At 64.9% G+C, this 19,614-nt stretch overlaps 1 protein-coding gene across 3 annotated transcripts in view; it reads right to left on the reverse strand.

Moving 5' to 3' along the window:
• Positions 1-797: 797 nt before the first annotated feature.
• Positions 798-19,614, reverse strand: part of LOC111154720 (agrin) — a 33,178-nt gene continuing 14,361 nt past the window's right edge. For 2 of the 3 annotated variants that reach the window (XM_022514585.1, XM_022514587.1), the window contains 34 exons: positions 19,143-19,190; positions 15,312-15,527; positions 14,906-15,130; positions 14,598-14,822; positions 14,200-14,406; positions 12,872-13,090; positions 12,596-12,790; positions 12,311-12,511; positions 12,080-12,228; positions 11,891-11,996; positions 11,030-11,146; positions 10,783-10,947; positions 10,455-10,598; positions 10,226-10,350; positions 10,044-10,149; positions 9,614-9,946; positions 9,395-9,532; positions 8,824-8,951; positions 8,597-8,711; positions 8,395-8,514; positions 7,927-8,283; positions 7,524-7,716; positions 7,147-7,362; positions 6,471-6,700; positions 6,250-6,384; positions 5,939-6,035; positions 5,664-5,828; positions 5,434-5,545; positions 4,846-4,962; positions 4,483-4,675; positions 4,308-4,395; positions 2,977-3,201; positions 2,423-2,526; positions 798-2,060 (listed from right to left, as the gene is read on the reverse strand). In XM_022514585.1, the coding sequence (XP_022370293.1) occupies positions 1,903-2,060; positions 2,423-2,526; positions 2,977-3,201; positions 4,308-4,395; positions 4,483-4,675; positions 4,846-4,962; positions 5,434-5,545; positions 5,664-5,828; positions 5,939-6,035; positions 6,250-6,384; positions 6,471-6,700; positions 7,147-7,362; positions 7,524-7,716; positions 7,927-8,283; positions 8,395-8,514; positions 8,597-8,711; positions 8,824-8,951; positions 9,395-9,532; positions 9,614-9,946; positions 10,044-10,149; positions 10,226-10,350; positions 10,455-10,598; positions 10,783-10,947; positions 11,030-11,146; positions 11,891-11,996; positions 12,080-12,228; positions 12,311-12,511; positions 12,596-12,790; positions 12,872-13,090; positions 14,200-14,406; positions 14,598-14,822; positions 14,906-15,130; positions 15,312-15,527; positions 19,143-19,190 (5,672 nt within the window). In that variant the 3' untranslated portion in view covers positions 798-1,902. Of the gene's footprint in view, positions 2,061-2,422; positions 2,527-2,976; positions 3,202-3,440; positions 3,474-4,057; positions 4,082-4,307; positions 4,396-4,482; positions 4,676-4,845; positions 4,963-5,207; positions 5,220-5,433; positions 5,546-5,663; positions 5,829-5,938; positions 6,036-6,249; positions 6,385-6,470; positions 6,701-7,146; positions 7,363-7,523; positions 7,717-7,926; positions 8,284-8,394; positions 8,515-8,596; positions 8,712-8,823; positions 8,952-9,394; positions 9,533-9,613; positions 9,947-10,043; positions 10,150-10,225; positions 10,351-10,454; positions 10,599-10,782; positions 10,948-11,029; positions 11,147-11,890; positions 11,997-12,079; positions 12,229-12,310; positions 12,512-12,595; positions 12,791-12,871; positions 13,091-14,199; positions 14,407-14,597; positions 14,823-14,905; positions 15,131-15,311; positions 15,528-19,142; positions 19,191-19,614 lie in introns of all 3 variants that reach the window. The other variant, XM_022514586.1, reaches the window with a different exon arrangement.

Consider the following 19,614-nt stretch of genomic DNA (forward strand, 5'->3'; position numbering starts at 1 on the left):
GTGCAAGCCCAGGGTCTAACAGGTCATCCCCCCACCCCCACCCCGCAGGGGGTGGGTATTTGTTTTCTTATATTCACTTTCTGCTTTTTTTCTGTTAACAAAAAAAAACATAAAAAAAAGAACAGAGTTACCCTTTATAAAAGCCAGGAGTTCCAGAAAGGAAGCCACTCAACTCTCCCTTCTTTCCCTGTTCCTTGTTAGAGGCTCACAGCTGCTGTGGGGCTGGTTGGGCACAGCTCCCGGGTGCCAACCCATCTCAGGGCTTCCTGCTTCGGGTCTCCCAGCAGAGCCAACCGTTGCCCTTCCACCTGGGCAATGAGAAAGGCTGCCTGCCCGGCCCCCATGCACCCTGGCTGGACCCCCAGCCCTCCTACCCTCCACCTACCCTGCCCCCCAAGCCCTCTGACCTCAGTCAGTACAATCTGCCCACTCTTCACAGTCCCCTTCCCATCCTGCACTCACGTACAGATGGAGGAGATGACGTGCAAACAAGCGCATGCGCGCACGGGGCCTACGGACGGCAAGGCCGGTCACCTCCAAGGCCACCTGGTGTGTTGGCCTCCACGGCCCCACCCCACGCCTAACCGGGTGCATGCTGTAAAAAGCGGCCCTACACACCTCAGGGCAAGGCCCTTTTCTTATCCAGAGCACCCTAAGGGAGCTCGGCGCCTGTACTGTGTCACAAACCTGAACAAGGAGCTGCGGGAGGGGAGCCAGCCAGGTGGGCGGTCCCTGAGCTGGGCAGAGCCCAGGGATGGCGTTTGGTGTGGACAGACACCTGCACCTCTTGTAAAGTGTTTAGACTTTATTTACGGTGACGGACACAAACACAGACACAGACTGGAGTTAGTGACATGACATATGGGGCTCCCTCCAGCCTCTGGGCTCCCTCCCTGTGGGAGGGTGAGGGGTGCCACCCCACAGGACGGCAGGGTGTGGGGGGGGAGGGGAAGGTGGAATGGGGCATAATATTGCAGTTTTCTCTGCTGCCTCTACACCCACCCCTTGGCCTTGGCCTTGGCCTTGGATGACACCCCTCGCACCAGAGCCAGAGGGAGAGGGCTCAGCTGCCCTTGGGCCAGGACAGGAAGGATGATGGCCCTGTCACCCCAGGTGTCAACCAAAATCAATGCATAAAGGTTGGTGGTCAGGCCCAGACACGCATCCTTGAGAGGGGGATGCCAGCTCCCCAAGCAAGCAGGCAGCGGACACCGACCACACCATATAGCAGCCCTGCTCCCTCTCAGAACGCCTAATGAGACCTGCGGTGTCAGGGAGGGGACACAGCTAGGTCCAAGCTGGCTGGGGACACAGGCAGGGCTAGCTAAGCGCCCAGGTGCCCTGACCAGGTCTGGGCCTGGCCTCTGTTCTCCAGCACTCTGGGCTTAGTGGACATGATTGAAGGGAGGGGTACAGTAGCCCCAACAGTAATGTAACATTGGTTCTAAGTCACAGTATTGGCACGGGAGGCCTGGGAGGGGCCGGGCTGGGCTCGAGGTTTGCCCTGGCCTACGGCACATGCAGGAGAGACACCTCAAGTGGGGACCCAGGAAGGCCTCCTAGGGCTTGCGGGGAGGAAAGGCCCCCTCAAGCCCCAGCTTGCTTGCCTGCTCTGGGGACACAGGCCCAGCCCAGGTGGACACATGGAGGAGGCAAAGCAAGAGGGGTGAGATGCAGTGGTCCAAGGTGGAGGGGCACAAGGCCTCCATGCTGCCTGTGCCATCTCCCCCTGCAAGTCCCGTGACACAGAGTTTATCTGTAGTTCTCTGCTTGGACGGTAGGGAAGCTGGCCCGGCAGTCCCTCTGGCCAACACATAGGCAAGAAAACCATATCAAAAAATCGATGAGTTTACAAAAATAGAAAATAACGACAACAGGGTGCGTGGTGGGCTACAGTGTGTCTCATGGGGCGGCACAGGGCCGAAGCCCCGGCTTGGTGACAGCGTCCTCCAGCAGCTGCAGCGAGCGCCGACCCACCACCACGTCCCGGAGGCAGCCCACAAAGCCTGTGCTGTAGGCCTTGGGCAGGACCTGGCCCGTGGGCAGCTTCTCCAGGCCACCTGCAGGAAGACGGAAGGCAGGCCACCCAGTTGTGACTTCAGGATGGGCAGTCTGGGCACCAGCCAGCAGAGAGACCCACGGGTACTCAAGAGACCATGAGTTACCCAAGGACTGTCACCACCCTGGGGGGAGGGGGACCCCGTGACCAGGAGACACGCTCCAGCCTCCTGGCCCCACGGTCGCCCAGGGAACTACAAGGCCTAAGACAGGAAGGGACAGGGCCCTAACCTGGCCAGTTGGTCTGCGGACCCGGACGGGCTGACTCAGGTAGCACTCAGTTTGCAGCCCCAGGGGATGAGGCACGTCCCTGATTCTGAGAGCCTTGGGTACCCCTCCCCTGGCCTCCCCTCAGAACACTTACCCAGCCACAGGGCTCCATCTGTGTCTAGCTGCGTGGCACCAAGTGGGGAAGAGCCAGTCACAGGGGCCTCGTTGCCCACCTGAAGGGAACCTTCCCTCTGTTCCCTGGGGGTGTGGTGGGGTGAGGCCATCATCAGCTGGTTCCAGAGGGCACACCTGCCACCCCCAGATACTCAGCCCCACATCCCTCTCTCCTGGAAGTCCCGCCTGGGGGCCAGGATGGGGGGGCACTGATCCCCAGGAGAGTGCCTGGCTAGGGCAGCGGGGTCCTCACACGGGTTACACTTTGCTGTAGGGTGACCAGGCTCAGACCCAATGGACAGCATCTGGGCAGACCAAGCCCTCCCTTCCCAGATCAGGGAGTCCCTGGCCACAAGTGCTTCTCCTTTTCCTCTTGTCCCTCCCTCAGCCCTGGGAGTGGCCTCAAGTCGGGCACTTAGCCCTGCCCCCACCTCAAACCTGGGCCCTGGCTACGAGTGACCGGGCATGCCCGGGCTGGGCAAGTCTAGGCGCCACCCGCCGCCGTTCTTGGCATGGCCCGGGCTTCCCGCTGACCTGTGCGCCCTGACCCGCAACCAGCGGTCGGTGTTGACTGGGACGGTAGAGCGCAGCACCACGGGCTGGGAGCCCAGGTCGTAGGCCAGCTGCAGGCGCCCGTCCACGATGGCCAGTGCGATGTAGTCGGCCCGCTCTGTGGCCTTGCCGCTCCACAGCACCAGCCCCTGTGTGGCCTCCGTGCGTAAGCTCAGCTCGAAGTGGCTGGTCTGCAAGGCCTTCTCGCTGCAAGGGAGAGACTGTCAGGGCCTCCGAGGGCGGCTGGGGATGGGGCGCAGGGGGTGGGAGGGCGAGGGCCATGATGGCAGCTGCAAGGAAGCCCGGAGAGCTGGACAGGCAGGCGGGCGCACACCCGCATGGGACAACAGGTCGAGAGACGGACGGCAGGAGGTGGACCGGACAGGCAGACACACACGCAGAGGAAGGAGGCAGACAGAGAGCGGGGGTTGGGTGCCACGGCTCACCTGGGAAGGGCCCCAGAATCCGGAGCATCAGGACTTAGAAGCCAGAAGAGAGGGGAAGCAGGTGAGCAGGGGACAGACAGGCTGTGGTATAGGGTGGGTGGGTGGGGTTCCTGGCAGCCCTGCCCCACCCCCCGTCCCCTTTTCGGCAATGAAGAGTGTGAGCAAGCACCCACAGAAGATACACAGGCCACGCAGAGCCGGGGCGATGTCATGTGGACACACAGGGCTGGTGGGCACGACCCAGGCCAAGGGCAGAGGTCAAGAGGCGGGGCTCAGGGCTCCCCTCCTGGGAGAGGCCCCCGGATGTCTGAACACGCATGTGCATGTACACACACATGCACACAGACACAGCTGCATGCACACACCCAGACCCGTGTGGGCTCTGATGCACGCACGTGCACACACACACACGCACACGTGGGCACGCCATGGTGGTGCCTCACGGCAGGGGCGGGAGCTGCAGCGTGTGCAGGGGTGACCCACCCCTCTCCTAAGCTCAGTCTCCTGCCCCGGGATGGGAAGCCTGGCCCTCCCTGGGGGTGGGGGTCGGCTACTGCGGGTGAGGCGCTGAGAACGGGTGAGCAGGATGGTGTGGTGGGGGCCCAGGTGCTACTTACACGGGGATCTCATTGGTCAGTTCGCTTGGAAACAAAGAGACAGAGGTGGTGAGAAGGACAGAAGGTGGAGGTGGGCGGAGGAGGGCAGAGGGCGGTGGGGCTGCGGGGGCCGATGCCAGGCCTTCCCCTCCTGGCCGCAGAGCGGTCGGTGGCTGTGGCAGGGCCCGCGTCTCACCCCGCACAGCAGGCTCAGACAGGACCAGACAGATGGCAGAGGGCAGGGGCACCCAGCGCCCAGGTGGCACGTTACCTCTCAGTCACAGCATTGAGATACTCAACGTAGGTCTGTCCGTCGAAGGCCAGCGCGTCCACATCCCCTGCCGACTTCTCAGTCAGCCCTGAGAGACAGTCGGGGTGAGGGCTGCCTCGGGCGGGGCCCCCCACCCAGGCTCGGAGAGGGGCCAGGCAGTGCCCACCCATCTCACCCTGCTCGCAGTGAGGCCCCGAGAAGCCCCCAGGGCACAGGCACTCATAGGAGGCCTCCCGAGGGAGGCAGGAGGCCCCGTGCAGGCACGGGTGGCCTGAGGCCTGGGTACAAGGGTGGTGGGCAAAAGATGAGACATCCACGGACCGCACCACGTGCTCCTGGTTCAGCAGCTGGTGGCCTTTCAAGGAGACCTGGGGAATAAGAGGGAGAACACCGTTGTCTGGCCTGCTTTCCTCCCTTCGACAGCAGCCCCCACCCCAGGACAGAGACCCCTCTGGGTTGGGCCCTTCCTCAAGACTCGACCACCCCTACCACTACAGAGAGCCCCCGCTGGGATGGGCCCCTCCCCTGCCCCATGTACCAGCTGGATGACGCCATCGAAGCCAGAGGACACGGCGGCTGCGCGGGCCAGCTTGCTGAAGTCCGGGGCCCCCCCAACATAGAGCGGCTCCTTCAGATTGAGGACAGTGTGCGGTACCTGGGGGAAGGTTCTGCGTGAGGGGCGTGAGGGGGCTGCGGGGCCTGCTCATGGGGCAGAGACAAGGACACTGGGGCCCAGATCAACGCCCCCCCCCGACCCCCCGCCTGCAGTGGCCCACCCCGTCACCCGCCAGCGTATCCGGGACACAGAGTTAATCACACAGACGTGGCCCGTGTGCAGACTCAGTGGGGTGGGAGCTACTCTAGAAGACGAACGAGCAGGGTGAGAGCAGAGACCAGTACCTTGTGGGATTTCTGGCGTCCGAAGAGCAGGGTGGGGGTTGCAGAGCAAGAGCCAGAGAGCAGTGGGGGCAGAGAGCAGACAGACAGAGGCACAGGACAGACGGGGGAGAAAACAGTTCTGTGAGAGCCAGCTGTGGGGCAGGGACTGCTGTGCCTCCCAGGAGGGGAGGGAGCAGGGAGGTGGTGGGGGAGCTGGTGGGAGGCCCACGGCCTTGGGGACACTCACCGGGGACTCCCCCAGCACGCGGGGCCCATCGCTGACACGCATGGCCCCCTTGCGGCCATTGCGCTCCAGTGAGACCCTGGTCCAGGTGTCCAGGGCCACTGGCTCCTTGCTCCTGGTGAGGGGGGTACCATGAGCAGGCTCTGGGCCCTGCCAGCCCCTCCACCCAGGGGCCTGCAGGACACTGCCAAGTGTCCCCGGCCTCAGTCCCAGGCCCACATGCGAGAGCGCACCTGATGACTGCAGCCCCCTTGCCCAGGTCATAGCGGAACTCCAGGAAGCGGTCCTGCAACGCCAGGGACACAAAGTCCCCCTTGCCGTCTGTCTTCTGCCCGTTGTAGAAAAGCAAACCGCTGGGGCCACGCGCCAGGAACACCACCTCCAGAGCCATCTTCTCCCTGGGGTCAGGTAGTAACAGGTGAGGGCATCTCAATGGCCCTTCACCCTGCAGGCCAGACAGGGGCTGGGGGGAGTTCTTCGCCTCATCCACCCCTTCTGTTCTACTGACCCCAGGTCCCGCTCGAAGGTATGCAAGCCTTTCAGCTCCAGGTAGGAGAAGCCATTGAAGTCAGCCAGGAAGGGCTGGGAATAATCCCGCTCAGAAACTGTGGAGGACAAGAGAGCAGTCACACAGGGGCCGGGCCTTGACCCCTGGGGTTCCCTGGACCTCCACTGGTCTGTGAGCCCCAGGCCTAACTCAAGCCCTAACACTAGCCAGAACCCTGATCCTAACCCCACCCAGAACCCACACCCTAATGCTGAATCCTGCCATCCACATTCCCACCCCCCTCCCTGAACCAATGGCCCAATGCCCCCCACCTGTCTGGCAGGTGGTGCCCCCTCGCCCCTGGGGGCATTCGCACTGGGCCTCCCCGTCAGGCAGCACGCGGCAGGGGGCTGCCCCATGGCAGGGGTTTGGCTCACAGGGGTTCTTGTCATCACTACAGGTTGGACCTGCAAGGAGACACGATGGGGTCCCACGCCGACAGATATGTGGGCGTGCCCCCCAACCCCGCGCCCAGCTCAGGCTCCAGCCTCACCAAAGCGGCCGGGGGGGCACAGACAGTGGAACATGCCAGCCTCCAGGGCTCGGCACGGGGCCCCACCGAGGCAGGGGTTGGGCAGGCATGGGTGGTCCCCACACTCGCCCACACCAGAGCTCCGGGTCACAGCCCCCTGCCAGCTGCTGAGCTCCAGCCGCTGGTTGTTCACATCCAGGAGGCGGATGCAGCCCCTGAGGCCGACACGGACGGAGGTCCTTTCGAGCACCCTGCCGTCAGGAGGAGGGTAGGCGTCAGAGGGCAGAAACCAAAGACACCCTCTCTCCCAGCCAGCTGCACCGCTGGCACCCCTGCCAGCCGGGATGAGGGCTGCTCCCTATCCCCGTCCATGCTTCTGGGGCTCTCAGGATGCCCAGTCCACAAATGGGACTGAATAAAGAAGTGGGTTGAGGGTCACGGCTCAGGACTAAAGGTCGGAGCAGCCCAGCCCCTCCTTGGTGGTAACACAACGGCCTGGGGCTCAGGGATGCCACCAGGGGACAGAATCGGGATCAGGATCAAATCAGGGTAATTGCCGTCATCCACACTCGTCCTCCCACCCACTGTGCTATTTGCAAGTTGTTTGGGCCTCTTAGATGCCGACCACAAGAGTCAGGGGTCAGGACCAAGCTCAGGGATCTGGGGTCAGGGGTGTCCCCCGCTCCCTGATGCTCACACGGAAGCCTGGTCCGCCGGGACGCCGCCCACAAAGAGGTCTGTGTCCAGGTTGAGACCATCAGTACCACTGGGGCTATGGCCCAGAACAGGGGTCTCACCATCCACTGAGAGCGTACCCCGGCGCCAGTGCCGGGACAGCTCTAAGCGGTGCCAGCGGCCGGGCTCCACAGGCACTGAGCTGGTCAGGACCGCGGGCCCCGAGCCAGTGTCAAACCTGGGGGATGGGAGCAGGGACTCAGGACAGCGACCTCAGGCCAGGACCACGGCTCCACCTCAGCCTCCCGCCCCCCCCCTCCCCCCCCCCAGCCCCCCCCCCCACCCCCCCCCCCCGCAGCCCCCCCCCCCCCGGCCACCTGGGCAGCCCTGTCCACTCACCGGAGCTGCACCCGGCCTCCCAGCAACGTCAGCGCCAGGAAGTCCTTGCCCCGGGCATTGCCGTTGTACAGCAGCAAACCCTGGGGCTCTAGTGCCCGGAACTCCAGTGCCATGCGCAGCGTGTGGTAGGCACGGAGGGTGGGGAAGGCCAGGAAGGAGCGGCCCCCAAAGGCTGGCGCAGAGGGGTGCAGTGCTGCCAGCAGACAAGGAGGGACCCGCTGGAGGGGCGCGGAGGACCCCTGCCCCCTCGGCGCTGTCCTCCAGCCTGAAAGCCCCAGCCCCGTCACCCCACCCTGGGCCCCCTCGGCCTGGCCCCCAACCCCCAACTGTGGCTTGGCCCGGCTCCAACCCTGGCCAACCCTCCATCTGCCTCCCACCTCTCTCTAGCACGGATGACCTTTACCCTGCTCACAGACGGTGCCCTTCCTGCCCACGGGGCAGCTGCAGGTGAAGCCGCCACCAGGGTCCTGGTCCTGGCAGGTTCCCCCGTGGAGGCAGGGCTGGGAGTCACAGGGCTTCAGTGGCTGCGGGGTGCCTGAGGGCAAGGGCCGGCGTCCAGGCACGCGACGGGGGGCCGTGGTGGGCAGCTGGCGTGTGGTGGGCAGGGCTGTGGTCCTGTCAGCAGGCTGGCTGGTGCGACTGGGGGACAGGGCCCGCTGGGTCACAGCAGAAGGCAGGTGGACCATGGTGGTGGCTCTGGCCGTGGCTGTGGCCACTGTGGCTCCTGTGGTGGCTCCCAGGAAGAATGCGGGAAACCAGTCTGAGGGCAGAGGGACCGTTAGGACCCCCGGAGAGCAGAGCCCTGGGAGGGCCGGCAGGGGTGAGGGTCCCAGGGAAGTGGGGGAGGGGCTGGGTGGGCGGCACCCCTCACCGAAGTCCAGGAAGCGCACGTGCTCCTGCAGCGGCCGCCTCACCCCCAGGGACCGGCGCCGGGACGCCTGTATCTGCCGGAGCAGGGCCTGGGCCACGTCGGACGCCCTAAAGGTCGTGGCTGAGAAGGAGGGGACAAGGAACATGGGAGAGCCCTACACACACCCGCCTGCCTCCTGGGAAAGCCCAGGGCGGGGCCTTACCAGGGTCAAAGTACACGTCCACGACGGCTCGGACGGAGCTGCCGGGCCCCAGGTCCCGTAGGCGGACACTTCGGAAGTCCTTCTTCACGTCGGAGTTCCGGAAGAGGTCGTCCAGCTGTGGGTGGGCAGTGGGGGAGGGCTCTGGGGAGCTGCCCATTCCAGCACCTCTCTGGGTGTGTCCTGGGAGGGAAGCTAGAGGCGGGGCAGGGCCGTGCCCCTGCACGTACTGCGCTCTCGATGCTCCTAGCGGTCTCCCCGAAGAGCTCTGACTTGGGGTCAGCCATCTCCGGTGTGTAGAACAGCTCCTGCCCCTCGACCCCCTCGAGTTCCAGTACACCCTGGAAGGCCCTGGTGGCTGTGGGGGAGGTGGCAGTGAGGCCCTGCTGGGCACCGGCCTGGCTGCTGGGTGGGCCACGGGCACAGGCCCCAGCAGCAAGCCACATGGGGTGCGGGCAGGTTAGTCAGATGGTCATGAGGTTAGTGGGGTCTTGGGGGCAGGGCTGGCACCAGTTACCGGGCGGACTTCTTGGAGCAGTGCTCCACGCCGGCTTGCAACAGGAAAGACACGTTAGCTGCAGGGTCCTGGGCACCCACGTGTGTGTGTGGGCCGAGACCACACGTGTACATGCCTGTGCTGCGTCCCCAAGACCACGCACACGTGTGTGCCCAAATCAGAAGACCGTATACCCTGAGTGCCCACCTGTGGGGCAGGCCTCCTGCCTGGGAGGGGAGACAGCATTCCTGGCCGTGTCCAGGCCACAGGTCATGCTCCACCCCAGCCCCCGGCTACCCACTCACCGGGACAGTTGGAACCCTCTGCGTCCAGTGAGGGTGTCTTGCCGTCCGAGCAGCAGCCCAAAGGGGAGTTGTAGCAAGAAGCCCTCTCCATGGGTGGCCCAGGGGTCACAGCGCTGCCACCTTCCGGGGGCTCGAGTCCTGGGGAGGTATAGTCTAAGCCTGGCCCTGGAGGTAGCCCTTCTGGGCCCCGTTCCCCTGCGTCCTCGAGCCCGCGCTCACCCCCTGAGCCAGCCCCACTGGCCTCCAGGTCACCACTCAGTCCCTCATCGCCGCTCCCGTCAGCACTGCCAGATTCGCCAAAGGCAGACATGGCGAGCTTGGCTGCTGGGGCAGGGGCTGTGGGGGGCACGGTCGGCATGGGCCTCGTGGTAGTCCTGGGCGCGCTGGCCGTGGTCCGAGGTCCTGGCGAGGGCTGAGGAGTGGGCTGGCTGTGAGGGGTCCTGGTGGGCGCCAGGGGTGGGGCGCTCGGGGGGAAAGGCAGTGCCGTGCTCAGGTTGGGCCCTGACGCAGCCACGGGTACAGGTGTTGGGCGGCCACCAAGAGCGACAGACTCTGCGGGAGGAACAGAGTCTGAGTGGACGCCCAGGGCAGGCAGTCAGCCCTGAGCCAGGCCTTCTCGGTCCGTTTGAGGCGGAGAGCGGGGCCTTACCCTGACACGGGCCAAGGCTCTGGATGGAGATGTCCACGCCCTGACGGCAGGCAATGGTCCTCAGCTGGCATTCGTTGCCGTAGGTCACTCCATCTGACCCGCAGACCTGGGGCACAGGGCAAGGATGCTGCAATGGAAGGCCCCTCCCCGCCCCCCATGCCTCTACGTGCCCCAGCCCTCACCTTGGTAGCACTGGCCTCTGGACAGGTGGATGTTGGGCACACGCAGCGGGCGGAGCCAGCCTCCTCCACACAGGACGCCCCAAACTCACAGCGCATCTCAGCACACGTCTCGGGTGCCAAGGAGTCTGAGGCAGACACGGGAGACCCTGCCGGCTCAGGAGGCCTTGCCCCTACGATGGCCCCACCCCTGGCACGGGGAGACAAGGGCAGTGCCAGGCTTGGCTCTCACCTGATTCGCAGCCACCGGGGCCCAGGGCGTGGCCATCTGGACACTGCCCGCACTTGGGTCCGGCCACCCCAGGCTTACATGAGCACAGCCCGGTCATCTGCTCGCAGTCATCCCGCACGGCACCCCGGGGGTCACAGCTGCAGGCTGGAGGGCAGAGGGCAAGCACCCGAGGTCTGCGCCTGCTCTCCTCACTGGCTCCAGAGCCTGGCCCAGTGCCTGCCTGGTGTGGGTCAGGCCAGGGTCTGAGCAGGTGAGACAAGGAGCACAGTGACAAGATGGACAGGTGGGAGCGCTTGGCTGGGGACTGACCGCTGCCCCTGTCACTCACGGGTGCAGCCGCTCCGGCTATCAGTGACGATGCCACGGAAGTTCCAGAAGCCAGGCTCACAGCGGTCACACTTGAGGCCCCCAACACCCGGGCGGCAGGAGCACTGACCCGTGGCTGGGTCACAGGTGCCACCGTAGGAGCCATGTGGGTTGCAGTGGCAGGAACCTGCAAGGCCAGGGCAGGCTGTGGTCACCGTGGCTCTGTGGCCCTGCGCAGCTCTGGGGTGGGGCCGGGCGGGAGTACTCACTGGGGCAGCCAGCCAGGCCCACACCCCGGGCCGCCGTGGTGTTGTCCCGGCAGCAGCCATAGGGAGTCTGGGTGCAGTGTGGGGGGGCCACGGGGGGCAGCGGGGCCAAGGTGGGGCCTGCAGGGAGAGGCAGAGGGTTCAGATGACAGACGTGGCCACGTGTGCACTGTGGGCCTGGCCACAGCACCTCAGCCTCCTCGGCCGTGACCACTCAGCCCTCCTGAAGCCACCTGCCACCGGGACCCGGGTGCCCGGAGCTCGGGTCACAGGTGAGGAAGCCGCGCCACTTACAAAAACCTACCTGTACACACAGCACCGAAAACTCGCAGGACACCCGAAGGTCAGGAAGGTGCGCCGCGCACAGACACACAGGCAGAACCGAGCCTGCTTAGGCTCGTATCTTTTCACAACGCACACGCACACGCATGTGGCCACGTTCCTCCCAAACCGCACACATCGAACACACACGCACAGACACACACCTGTGCGTACATAAGTCTACAAACACACACAGGCACTCGTGCACACGTGAAAACATAGTAAACGTATTTATCGGGTCACCACCCGTCTCCCCCTGTGGCGGGTGAGGCCTCCCCTCGTGGAGCCCCGTCCGGGGCGCAGACGGCGGGTACCCAGTGCAGGACCGCGGACACGAGGCACTGACACCCACACGCGCACAAACACGAATGCTCACCAACGTTGCACCCCTGAACCCTCTGTGCCTCCGTGCCCCCCACGCAGTACCCACGCGGACACACACGGCACACCTGTGCGCACACACAGCTGTGGACACACACGCGGGAACACAAAGGCAACGGCACAAACGCACATACACCTGCCCGGCCCTGCAGGTCCACTCACCGCGGCAGGCGCCCTGAGCCGTGACATACAGTTCTCGCTGCGACTCGCACCTGGCCTTCTTCAGCTCACACTCGGTGCCGTAAGTGACCCCGTCTGAGCCGCAGACCTGGAGGGACAGTGTCAGCGTGGGTGGCCACAGCCAGCTGCTTGCTGGCGGCCCAGAGCCGGGGTGGGGGTGGAGGGCCTCACCGGGCTCCTCAGGACGCTGTGGCAGCTGAAGTCGCAGACACAGGGCCCGTCTTCCGAGTCCTCGTCCCAGACACCGCCGTGCTGCCGGCAAAGCTCCTGCTCACACTCGCTGTCCTCTCCAGAGCCAGAGCCTCCAGAGCCGCACTCCGCTGCAGGGAGGGGCCGGGTCACCCGTGCGGTCTGTTCGAGGCCGACGCGGGGCGGCCCAGGCCAGTCCTCCCCCGAGCCTACCCTGCTCACAAGGCCCCGCCCGGGCCTCCTCGATCTGGGTCTGCTGCTGGCAGGCCGCCTCTCGGAGATGACACGCGCTGTCGTAGGTGACACCGTCGCTGCCACACACGGGACCGGGTGGGGGCTGCTCGCACCGGGGGCACACACATCGCCCCGCCAAGCACACTGCCCCGAAAGCACACACCGCGTCTCCGCACGTCTCTGCAGAGGTGGGACCGGGCAGGGGTCAGCTCGGCGGAGGGGTACCCAGGACCCCAGCCTGCCCACTCCCACAGCCCCACTCACGGCAGTGTCCCGCTGAGACCACGTGCAGGCTGATCTGGTGTGTGCAGGCGTGGACGTGCAGCTCACACTCGCTCGCGTACGTGTGCCCATCGGAACCGCACACGGGCTGAGCCAAGGCCACGCACTCGGAGGGGCACACGCAGCGCCCAGTCTCAGCCTCGCACAGAGCTCCGAAGCGGCACTGCCCACAGCGGTCTGAGGAAGAGGCCCCATCACCACGGCAACCGGGACTCCCTGCCCCCCACTCCCAGCCAGCCTCACCTGCCCAACACTGACCACAGGGTCCTCGGCGAGCCACACGGATCTCCCGTCCAAGGGCGCAGGCTGTGGCTTCCAGCTCACACGTGCTGCCATACGTGACACCATCAGTGCCACACACGGGATCGTAGATGCCCGGACATGCCTGCTGGCACACACACTCCGCTTCACCGTTCTTCACAGCACATGACGCCCCAAATGGGCAGTGCACCCCAAGGCATGGGGACAGGGGTTGATCTGGGGAGAGCACGGGCAGTCGGTGAGGTCTTCCTGCTCCCCCGGGCTTCCGCACAAAGCCCCCAGCTCCACGCAGCAGACCTGCTCCCAGGGTGGGGACAGTGGAGGGAGAGTGCACTGGGAGAAGAGCTGGACGCTCAGGACACAGCAGAGAAAGGGACAGACACACGACAGATGCAGACAGGGACGCAGACCCAAACAGCCTCAGCCCCCTGCCTGAGTATGGGGAGGGGCTGCCCCCAAGACACAGGAGCTCCCTGACTGCCCACAGTGGGTAGGGGGAGGGCCAGGCTTATGCGGACTCCTGAGCCACTGACTGCTAGCCACCAGCAGCCTGGGGACACTCGTCTGTGCGGGGGGGCTCTCCCCTCCGTCGGGGGAGGAGTCTGCAGCCCACAGTCACACCCAGGGCCACAAAGGGGAGGAGGTGTCTGTCCACTTGCTCTGAGAACCACAAGGCCAGGCAGCAGCAAGCCACCCCCCCCTGCTGAGCCGGGGGCAGACCTCGGGCCGTGGGCTCCTGGCGGCAGGCACGGTACGTCATCCTGCCAGCAGGTCAGGCTGGAAGACACAAGAGGCGGAGCAGAGAGGGAAGGGAGGACAGAGAAGAAAATACAGAGGCAGAGAGAGAGAGTGGACAGACAGACAGACCGACCGACGGACACAGTGGGGGGTTGGCAGAGCCACAGCAGCCCCCGCCAACACAGGATAACGCCGTCTCCACCGCCTGCTGCTCACTCCCACCCCCGCACCGAGCCAGAAACTCTGCCTCTGCAGGAGCATTGGTGTCCCCACAGTGTGGGGCCCGGGGGCCTGGAGGGGGGTGGGGCACGGAGGGGGATGGGGCACGACGGCCTCACGTGGGCACAGGGCAGCCTGACCAAAGAGGCCTGCCTCTGCCCACTAACCCCCCCCACCCCGGGGGCTCCAGGCATCCCCCCGACAGAACCCCTGACCCAGAGCCTACTGACAGACACCAGCCCCGCCGGGCCTCCCCCAGGACCCCAGGAGGAGCATGACTCAGGATGGAGATGGTACGTGATGACAGGCCACGGGGACCAACGCGGGACCCGCCGGCTCTCAGTGTGGGCCCCACCCCTGCTGCTCACCACACGGGCCCTGGTGCTTGGCAGGGACGGCGCGTTGCTGCTGGCACTCAGCTTGCTGGCGCCAGCAGTCGCTGTCATATGTGTGCCCGTCGCGCGCACACACAGGTCTGTAAGCCCCGTCACAGACGACACGGTCGCAGGAGCAGCGGGGGCGGCCTCGGCGGGACAAGCACACAGCACCGAACCTGCACACATCTGGGCACCGGTCTGGGAGGGTGAAGCGAGGAGATCAGACAGCCCGGAGGGGCCATGTCAGCCCCCACCTTGGGACGTGCAAGGGATCCATGGGCGTAGGGGTGGTGAGTGGGCACCAGGGAGGGGTGCAGCAGAGGGTGAGGACAGGCAGGGCCAGAGGGCACACAGAGGGGCAAGGCTGGCCCTCTCCCAGGACTCCCCACCTTGAGGCTGGCACTGGCCAGAGCGCACTTTCTGGAGGAGGAGACCACGGGCAGCTCCCGTGCGGCCCATGACGCAGTCATTGTCATAGGTGACCCCGTCATCCCCGCACACGGGTGCTCGCCGGGGAGGACAGCTCTCCGGCCGCAGGAGCATCTCCGGGCGCCGCGTGCGTGGGTTAACGCGGCAGACGCGGCTCAGGTCACTGCGGGCGCCCTGGCAGGGGTCTAGAAGGCGGGAAGGCACAGGTCAGAGTGTGGGCGTGCGCGCGCACGCAGAGTCACGCCACGCGCGCAGGGGCGGGGCTCACCGCAAGGACCGTCAAACTTCTTGAAAATGTTCTCCTGGCGGGCGCACGCGTGGCGCAGGAGCCGGCACTCGCTGGGGTAGTCGGCACCATCGCTGCCGCACACTGGGCCGTCGGGGGGCCCCTGGCAGGCGGCGGGGCACAGGCACGAGGCTGTCCGCCCATCTGCTGCGCGCACACAGGTGCTACCGAAGCTGCAGGTCACGTTGGAGCAGGGGTCCCGGGACCCTGTGGGGGTGGGGAGCGTGGGGGGAGGTGCGGGGTGGGGTCACGAGGTCATCGCCACCGCCTCCAGGGAGCCCACCCGAGATGGGCACTCACCGCAGGGCCTGTGGCTAAGCGGGAGGGGGTGGGTGTCCCAAAGACGTCCCTGCCACCTCCAGGGAGCCCGCCTGGGACGCACACTCACCACAGGGCCCGTGGCTGAGCAGGCGGATGCGGCGCTGCTGACTGCACTGGGCCCGCTGCAGCTCACACTCGTTGCTGTAGGTGGAGGCGTCGGAGCCGCACACAGGCGCCACCACGGCGGGACAGGCGCTCTTCCTGCACACGCAGGACGCTCGGCCTGAGCCCTCTGCACTGGGCTCGCACACGGCACCGAAGCCGCACAGCATTCCTCGGCACACTGGGGGTAGGGCAGGAGAAGGGAAGGTCAGAGCCCTGCCCCCCAGGTCTGCTGCCCTGTGCACACCTTCTGCCCTGGCCCGGGGCACCCGAGCACACCTTCTGCCCTGGCCCCGGGCACCTACGCGCACCTGCAGTGTCCACATGCCTGTGGAGACCCCAAGATGCACTCTGTGTTTGTTCAGAACCCCCATAGACACCTCTGCCCATGCCATGCGTGTCCACACATTCTCGGCTGGGTGCTGACCGGAACACACCCCCACATCCCCACACGCCCACGTACCCTGACAGGCCCGGCCCTTCTCCTCTCAAACCCCACCCACCCCAGAGCTTTTCCCTGGGGTAGAAGCTTCTCAGCTGTGGAGGGGAGCACCTCCCAGACCTTCCAGCAGCACCAGGGAGTTATGACCCCATCACCGGGAGCCCCACATGCGGCAGCGTGAGAAACAAACCCCCAGACCAGCTCCATGGCAGGGAATCGGCCCCACCTTGCTCAGGAGTCCACCCTCTCCTCACACCAGAATCAAAGGCCCTCGGCTGACTCCTGACCTATACCGTCACAGCCCTGGCCCCTCCCGGGAGCTGCTCTGGGCCCCAACACCAGCCCCAGCCCCACCACCTCTGCTCTGAGGTCAGATGGCTGTAGAGCAGACAGGTGGGAAGTCTCGGAGTCAGGCCACACGCTCCACCTCTGGCTCTGCGCCCCTCCTCAGCACCCTAACCCCAGGCCTCCCTCCATGTTCCTCTTTTCTTCCCACAACTCTTCTGTGTGGGCCGGGCCTCTTGGGCCTTTCTCTGCCTGGCCCCCTCACTTCTGCGTCTCCCCCAGGTCCCTCAGCTGTGGCTTTCTTGATGTGGCCTTCTGGAAGGTTCCTGGTCCTCCAGCCCTCCCAGGTCTTCCCAGATGAAAGCTGGTGGGGCCTCTCTCTCTGAGGCCCCTCAGGCACTCACATGCCTACACCTCCCCATCTACCATCCCCACCTCAGTAAATGTCCTCACCCCCCCCCCCCCCCCCCCGGCCTGCTGCCCCCCCCCACACTCCCCCGCGACCTCCTCCAGGAGGCTGAGTACAGGGCCTCTGCTGACCTGTCCTTTTCCTCTTTCAACATTTTAGTTTCTGACTCTCTGGTTACAAACTGCCAGCACATCCCAAGGAAGTGGCTGCCCCTGACCGCCACTGGTGAGGGACCTCAGTAGTGCGGACTGGAGGAATGCAGAAGGCTCTGGGCCATTGAAACCCGAGCTGTCAGGGACAGCTCCTCCTGAAGAGAGGCAGGCTAACTCCAGTCCTCAGAACCCCTACCAGCATGGCGACCCCAGGTGTGCGGGCCTGTTACAGGTGCCGCCGTCCACGTCTACAACGTTTCATTGGGCCTAACGATCATTACTGTTATGGTGGAGAGGGTGCGGTGCCCCCACCGTCACCCCCCAGCAGGCTCAGGAAGTAGGGCAGGAGGGAGAAAGCACCTCTCTTCTGGGGAGGCCAGGGCCCCAAAAGGAGCTGGAGCTAGCGGTTGCCACGGCGACCCCTCTGTCGCACCTGTGTGCCCACCCTGCAGACCTCAGAGCCCGACTACCGCCACTGAGTCACCGGCCCCGCGACTGTGGGCACGTTATCACACCTGCGCACCTCTTGCTGTGAATGGGGACAGTGGGACCTACTTCCCAGGGTTATTGTGAGGCTCACTGTGCCGGGACCTGCAGGGTGCCCAGCGCGCGACGCCAGCTGCCCCAGTAGCGGCAGGAATGAGAACCATTACTTCACTGGCCTCCCCTCCTGGCTCAAACCCAGCTCAAAGGCTGCGTTCTGTGAGGCCTCTTCCCGCGGTCTCCCTCCACTCTCCCATTAGCACTTTCTCCTCCTCCTCCTCCTCCTCACCAAGGCCCTCAGAACCCCCAGGCCGAGCTCACAGGCACTTGCTGATGTCCGGCTGACTTCTCTGACCGGCTTCAGTGGGACCTGCTGACCAAGGTCTCCCCAGAGTTCTGAGCCCGTGGCCAAAACTTGGTCCTTCTCTCATTAAACCTCAGGCCCCTGAACTGGCTGCACAGTGTCTGTGCCCTTGGGTTCAGGCCTGTCTCCCCCTCTTCTCACCTCGGTCCAGCCAGACCCCTCCCCAGACCCCAGCCCCTCGGACAAAGACGTCTACTCCTGGATGACTAGCATGTTCCTTGCCCACCGAGACCTGCACCCCCCTTCGCAGCCCAGGGTTCTGCTTTGTCCCCTGCAAAACAGTAACTAGGGGAGGACGGTGACGATGACGACAACAGCTAACCTATCATAAGTGAGCCTAGAGCACTGGGTCGGGTGTAAAAGCGGACTGCAAGGGGAGGGACTGGGGGCAGGAGACCAGAAACACTAGCCCCACACCTGTCCAAGCCCTTCCTCATCATGCAAGCTGCCCCTCACAGATGCACGGAGAGCACCCGCGTGCCCGTGAGCCCTGCGCTCTGCCACACCTGCCCAGCTCCAACTCCCACGGAGGCTCTCTGGCCACTAGGCTCCCCTGTGCAGTCTTGCTCCCTGCACGCCCAGGGCCCATGCCCTGCGCCAGGCTGGAGGCGGCAGTGGCTTTTTATACTCCACGGGTGGAGTGGGTATGTTTACCTCCCCTCCTGGTCTCGGGTGAGCTGGGGGATGGAATGGGTGTCCTGAGCCCTGCCCATGGCCACAAGTACACAGTGTGTATGCCTACGAGGGATGATGACGGCCATGGCGTGGAGCTGTCCCCAGGTGTGCTGCAGGATCAGGAGGTGGGTATGGGGGCCCGCGCAAGCCTCTGTAGGGAAGACCGGGGTGTGTATCAAGCAAAGGAGATGCACCAGGCTTTTAGGCTTCCGGAGAGGAGCCTGAGGACAGTGTTTAAATCCAGACAGCCCCACGCCTCTCACCCGCAGCCTGTGGCAGACTCAGTCTGGTCACCAGCTCCCAGCCCACTAGAGCCCCTATCCCATATACGGACTGCCTTCTCTAAGTGACTTCAGTGAACTTGGGCAGGTACCCACCCAGCAGGGGGCCAGGTACTGAGCACAAACTTGGAAGCTCTCACTGTCCCCACCCAACAGAGAACCCCAAGCTGCCCTTTCCTGTGGCCCTAATGGCTTCACCCCCTCCCGCCTCACGTTAGCTTAATTACAGTGGCCCACAGACTAGCAGGCCCCTCAGGGAGGGTCAAGAAAGCTAACCCCAGGCTGTTCAGTCCAGGGACAGGCTCTCCAGACCCTCCTCGGTCGTTGGTCCTTCATGACCCCCCACTCCTCACACATATTGTCTGACCCATCTTACAACTCGCAGACCCCTGGATTTAGTCCCAGTTTTTTGGCCAAGAAGGCCAAAGCCCAAAGAAGTTGGAGCCATGCTTGTGTGTGTGGTCCATGGCCGACACAGGGCCAGGCCCAGGGACCCCACATGCCCTCCGCTTGCCCACCACTGTGGACATCCCAGGAAGGACCCAGGGTCCATTATCCAGCCTCCTCTCTGTTCCAAATACACCTAATATGTCTGGTGTGCCTACCCCAACAATGGTCCCTGACCCCAAAGAGTGCCACGGCCCCACCCCAGGCACAGTCTCCCAAGTACAGCCTGTCACCAACTGAGGCCCCCACTCAACTCACCATCCAGAGGCATTGGGGGCGCTGGTGTGAAGTGGGTCCCAGGTTTGTCTGGAAAAAAACCCAAATATCTGAGTTAGTTCTCTCTGAGCAGGCCTTTCCATAGCCTGTTCCTTTGCCCAGTCTGGAGGGGCCACCTCTGCCCTCCCAGACCTCCCCTCTGTACTAGCGCCCACCCCATCCCTCCCCTGGCCCCATTCTGAGCCCCGAGGACTAGCCAAAGCCTGTGGGGGGGTCAAAGCAGAGGTCTTTGCTCTTCTCTGCCCTTCCAGCTGTAGGGTCGTGGCCCGACACCTTTAGGTCCCAAACAACAGGGGTGTGGGCAGCCACGCCCTCCCTAGCTGAGCCCAGCCCCAGGCCCTGCCAGAGCTCCCACTGCAGTGCGGTCTGCGGCTCCTGCCTCCCAGAGCAGGTTGTCTCTGCAGCTCAGGCCCCCACAAGCCTACGGATAAGCTTCACGGGGCCAAGGGATCCC

This window comes from Enhydra lutris, unplaced genomic scaffold, assembly GCF_002288905.1.
Source record: "Enhydra lutris kenyoni isolate GAN:26980312 unplaced genomic scaffold, ASM228890v2 scaffoldscaffold38, whole genome shotgun sequence".
Classification (NCBI taxonomy): domain Eukaryota; kingdom Metazoa; phylum Chordata; class Mammalia; order Carnivora; family Mustelidae; genus Enhydra; species Enhydra lutris.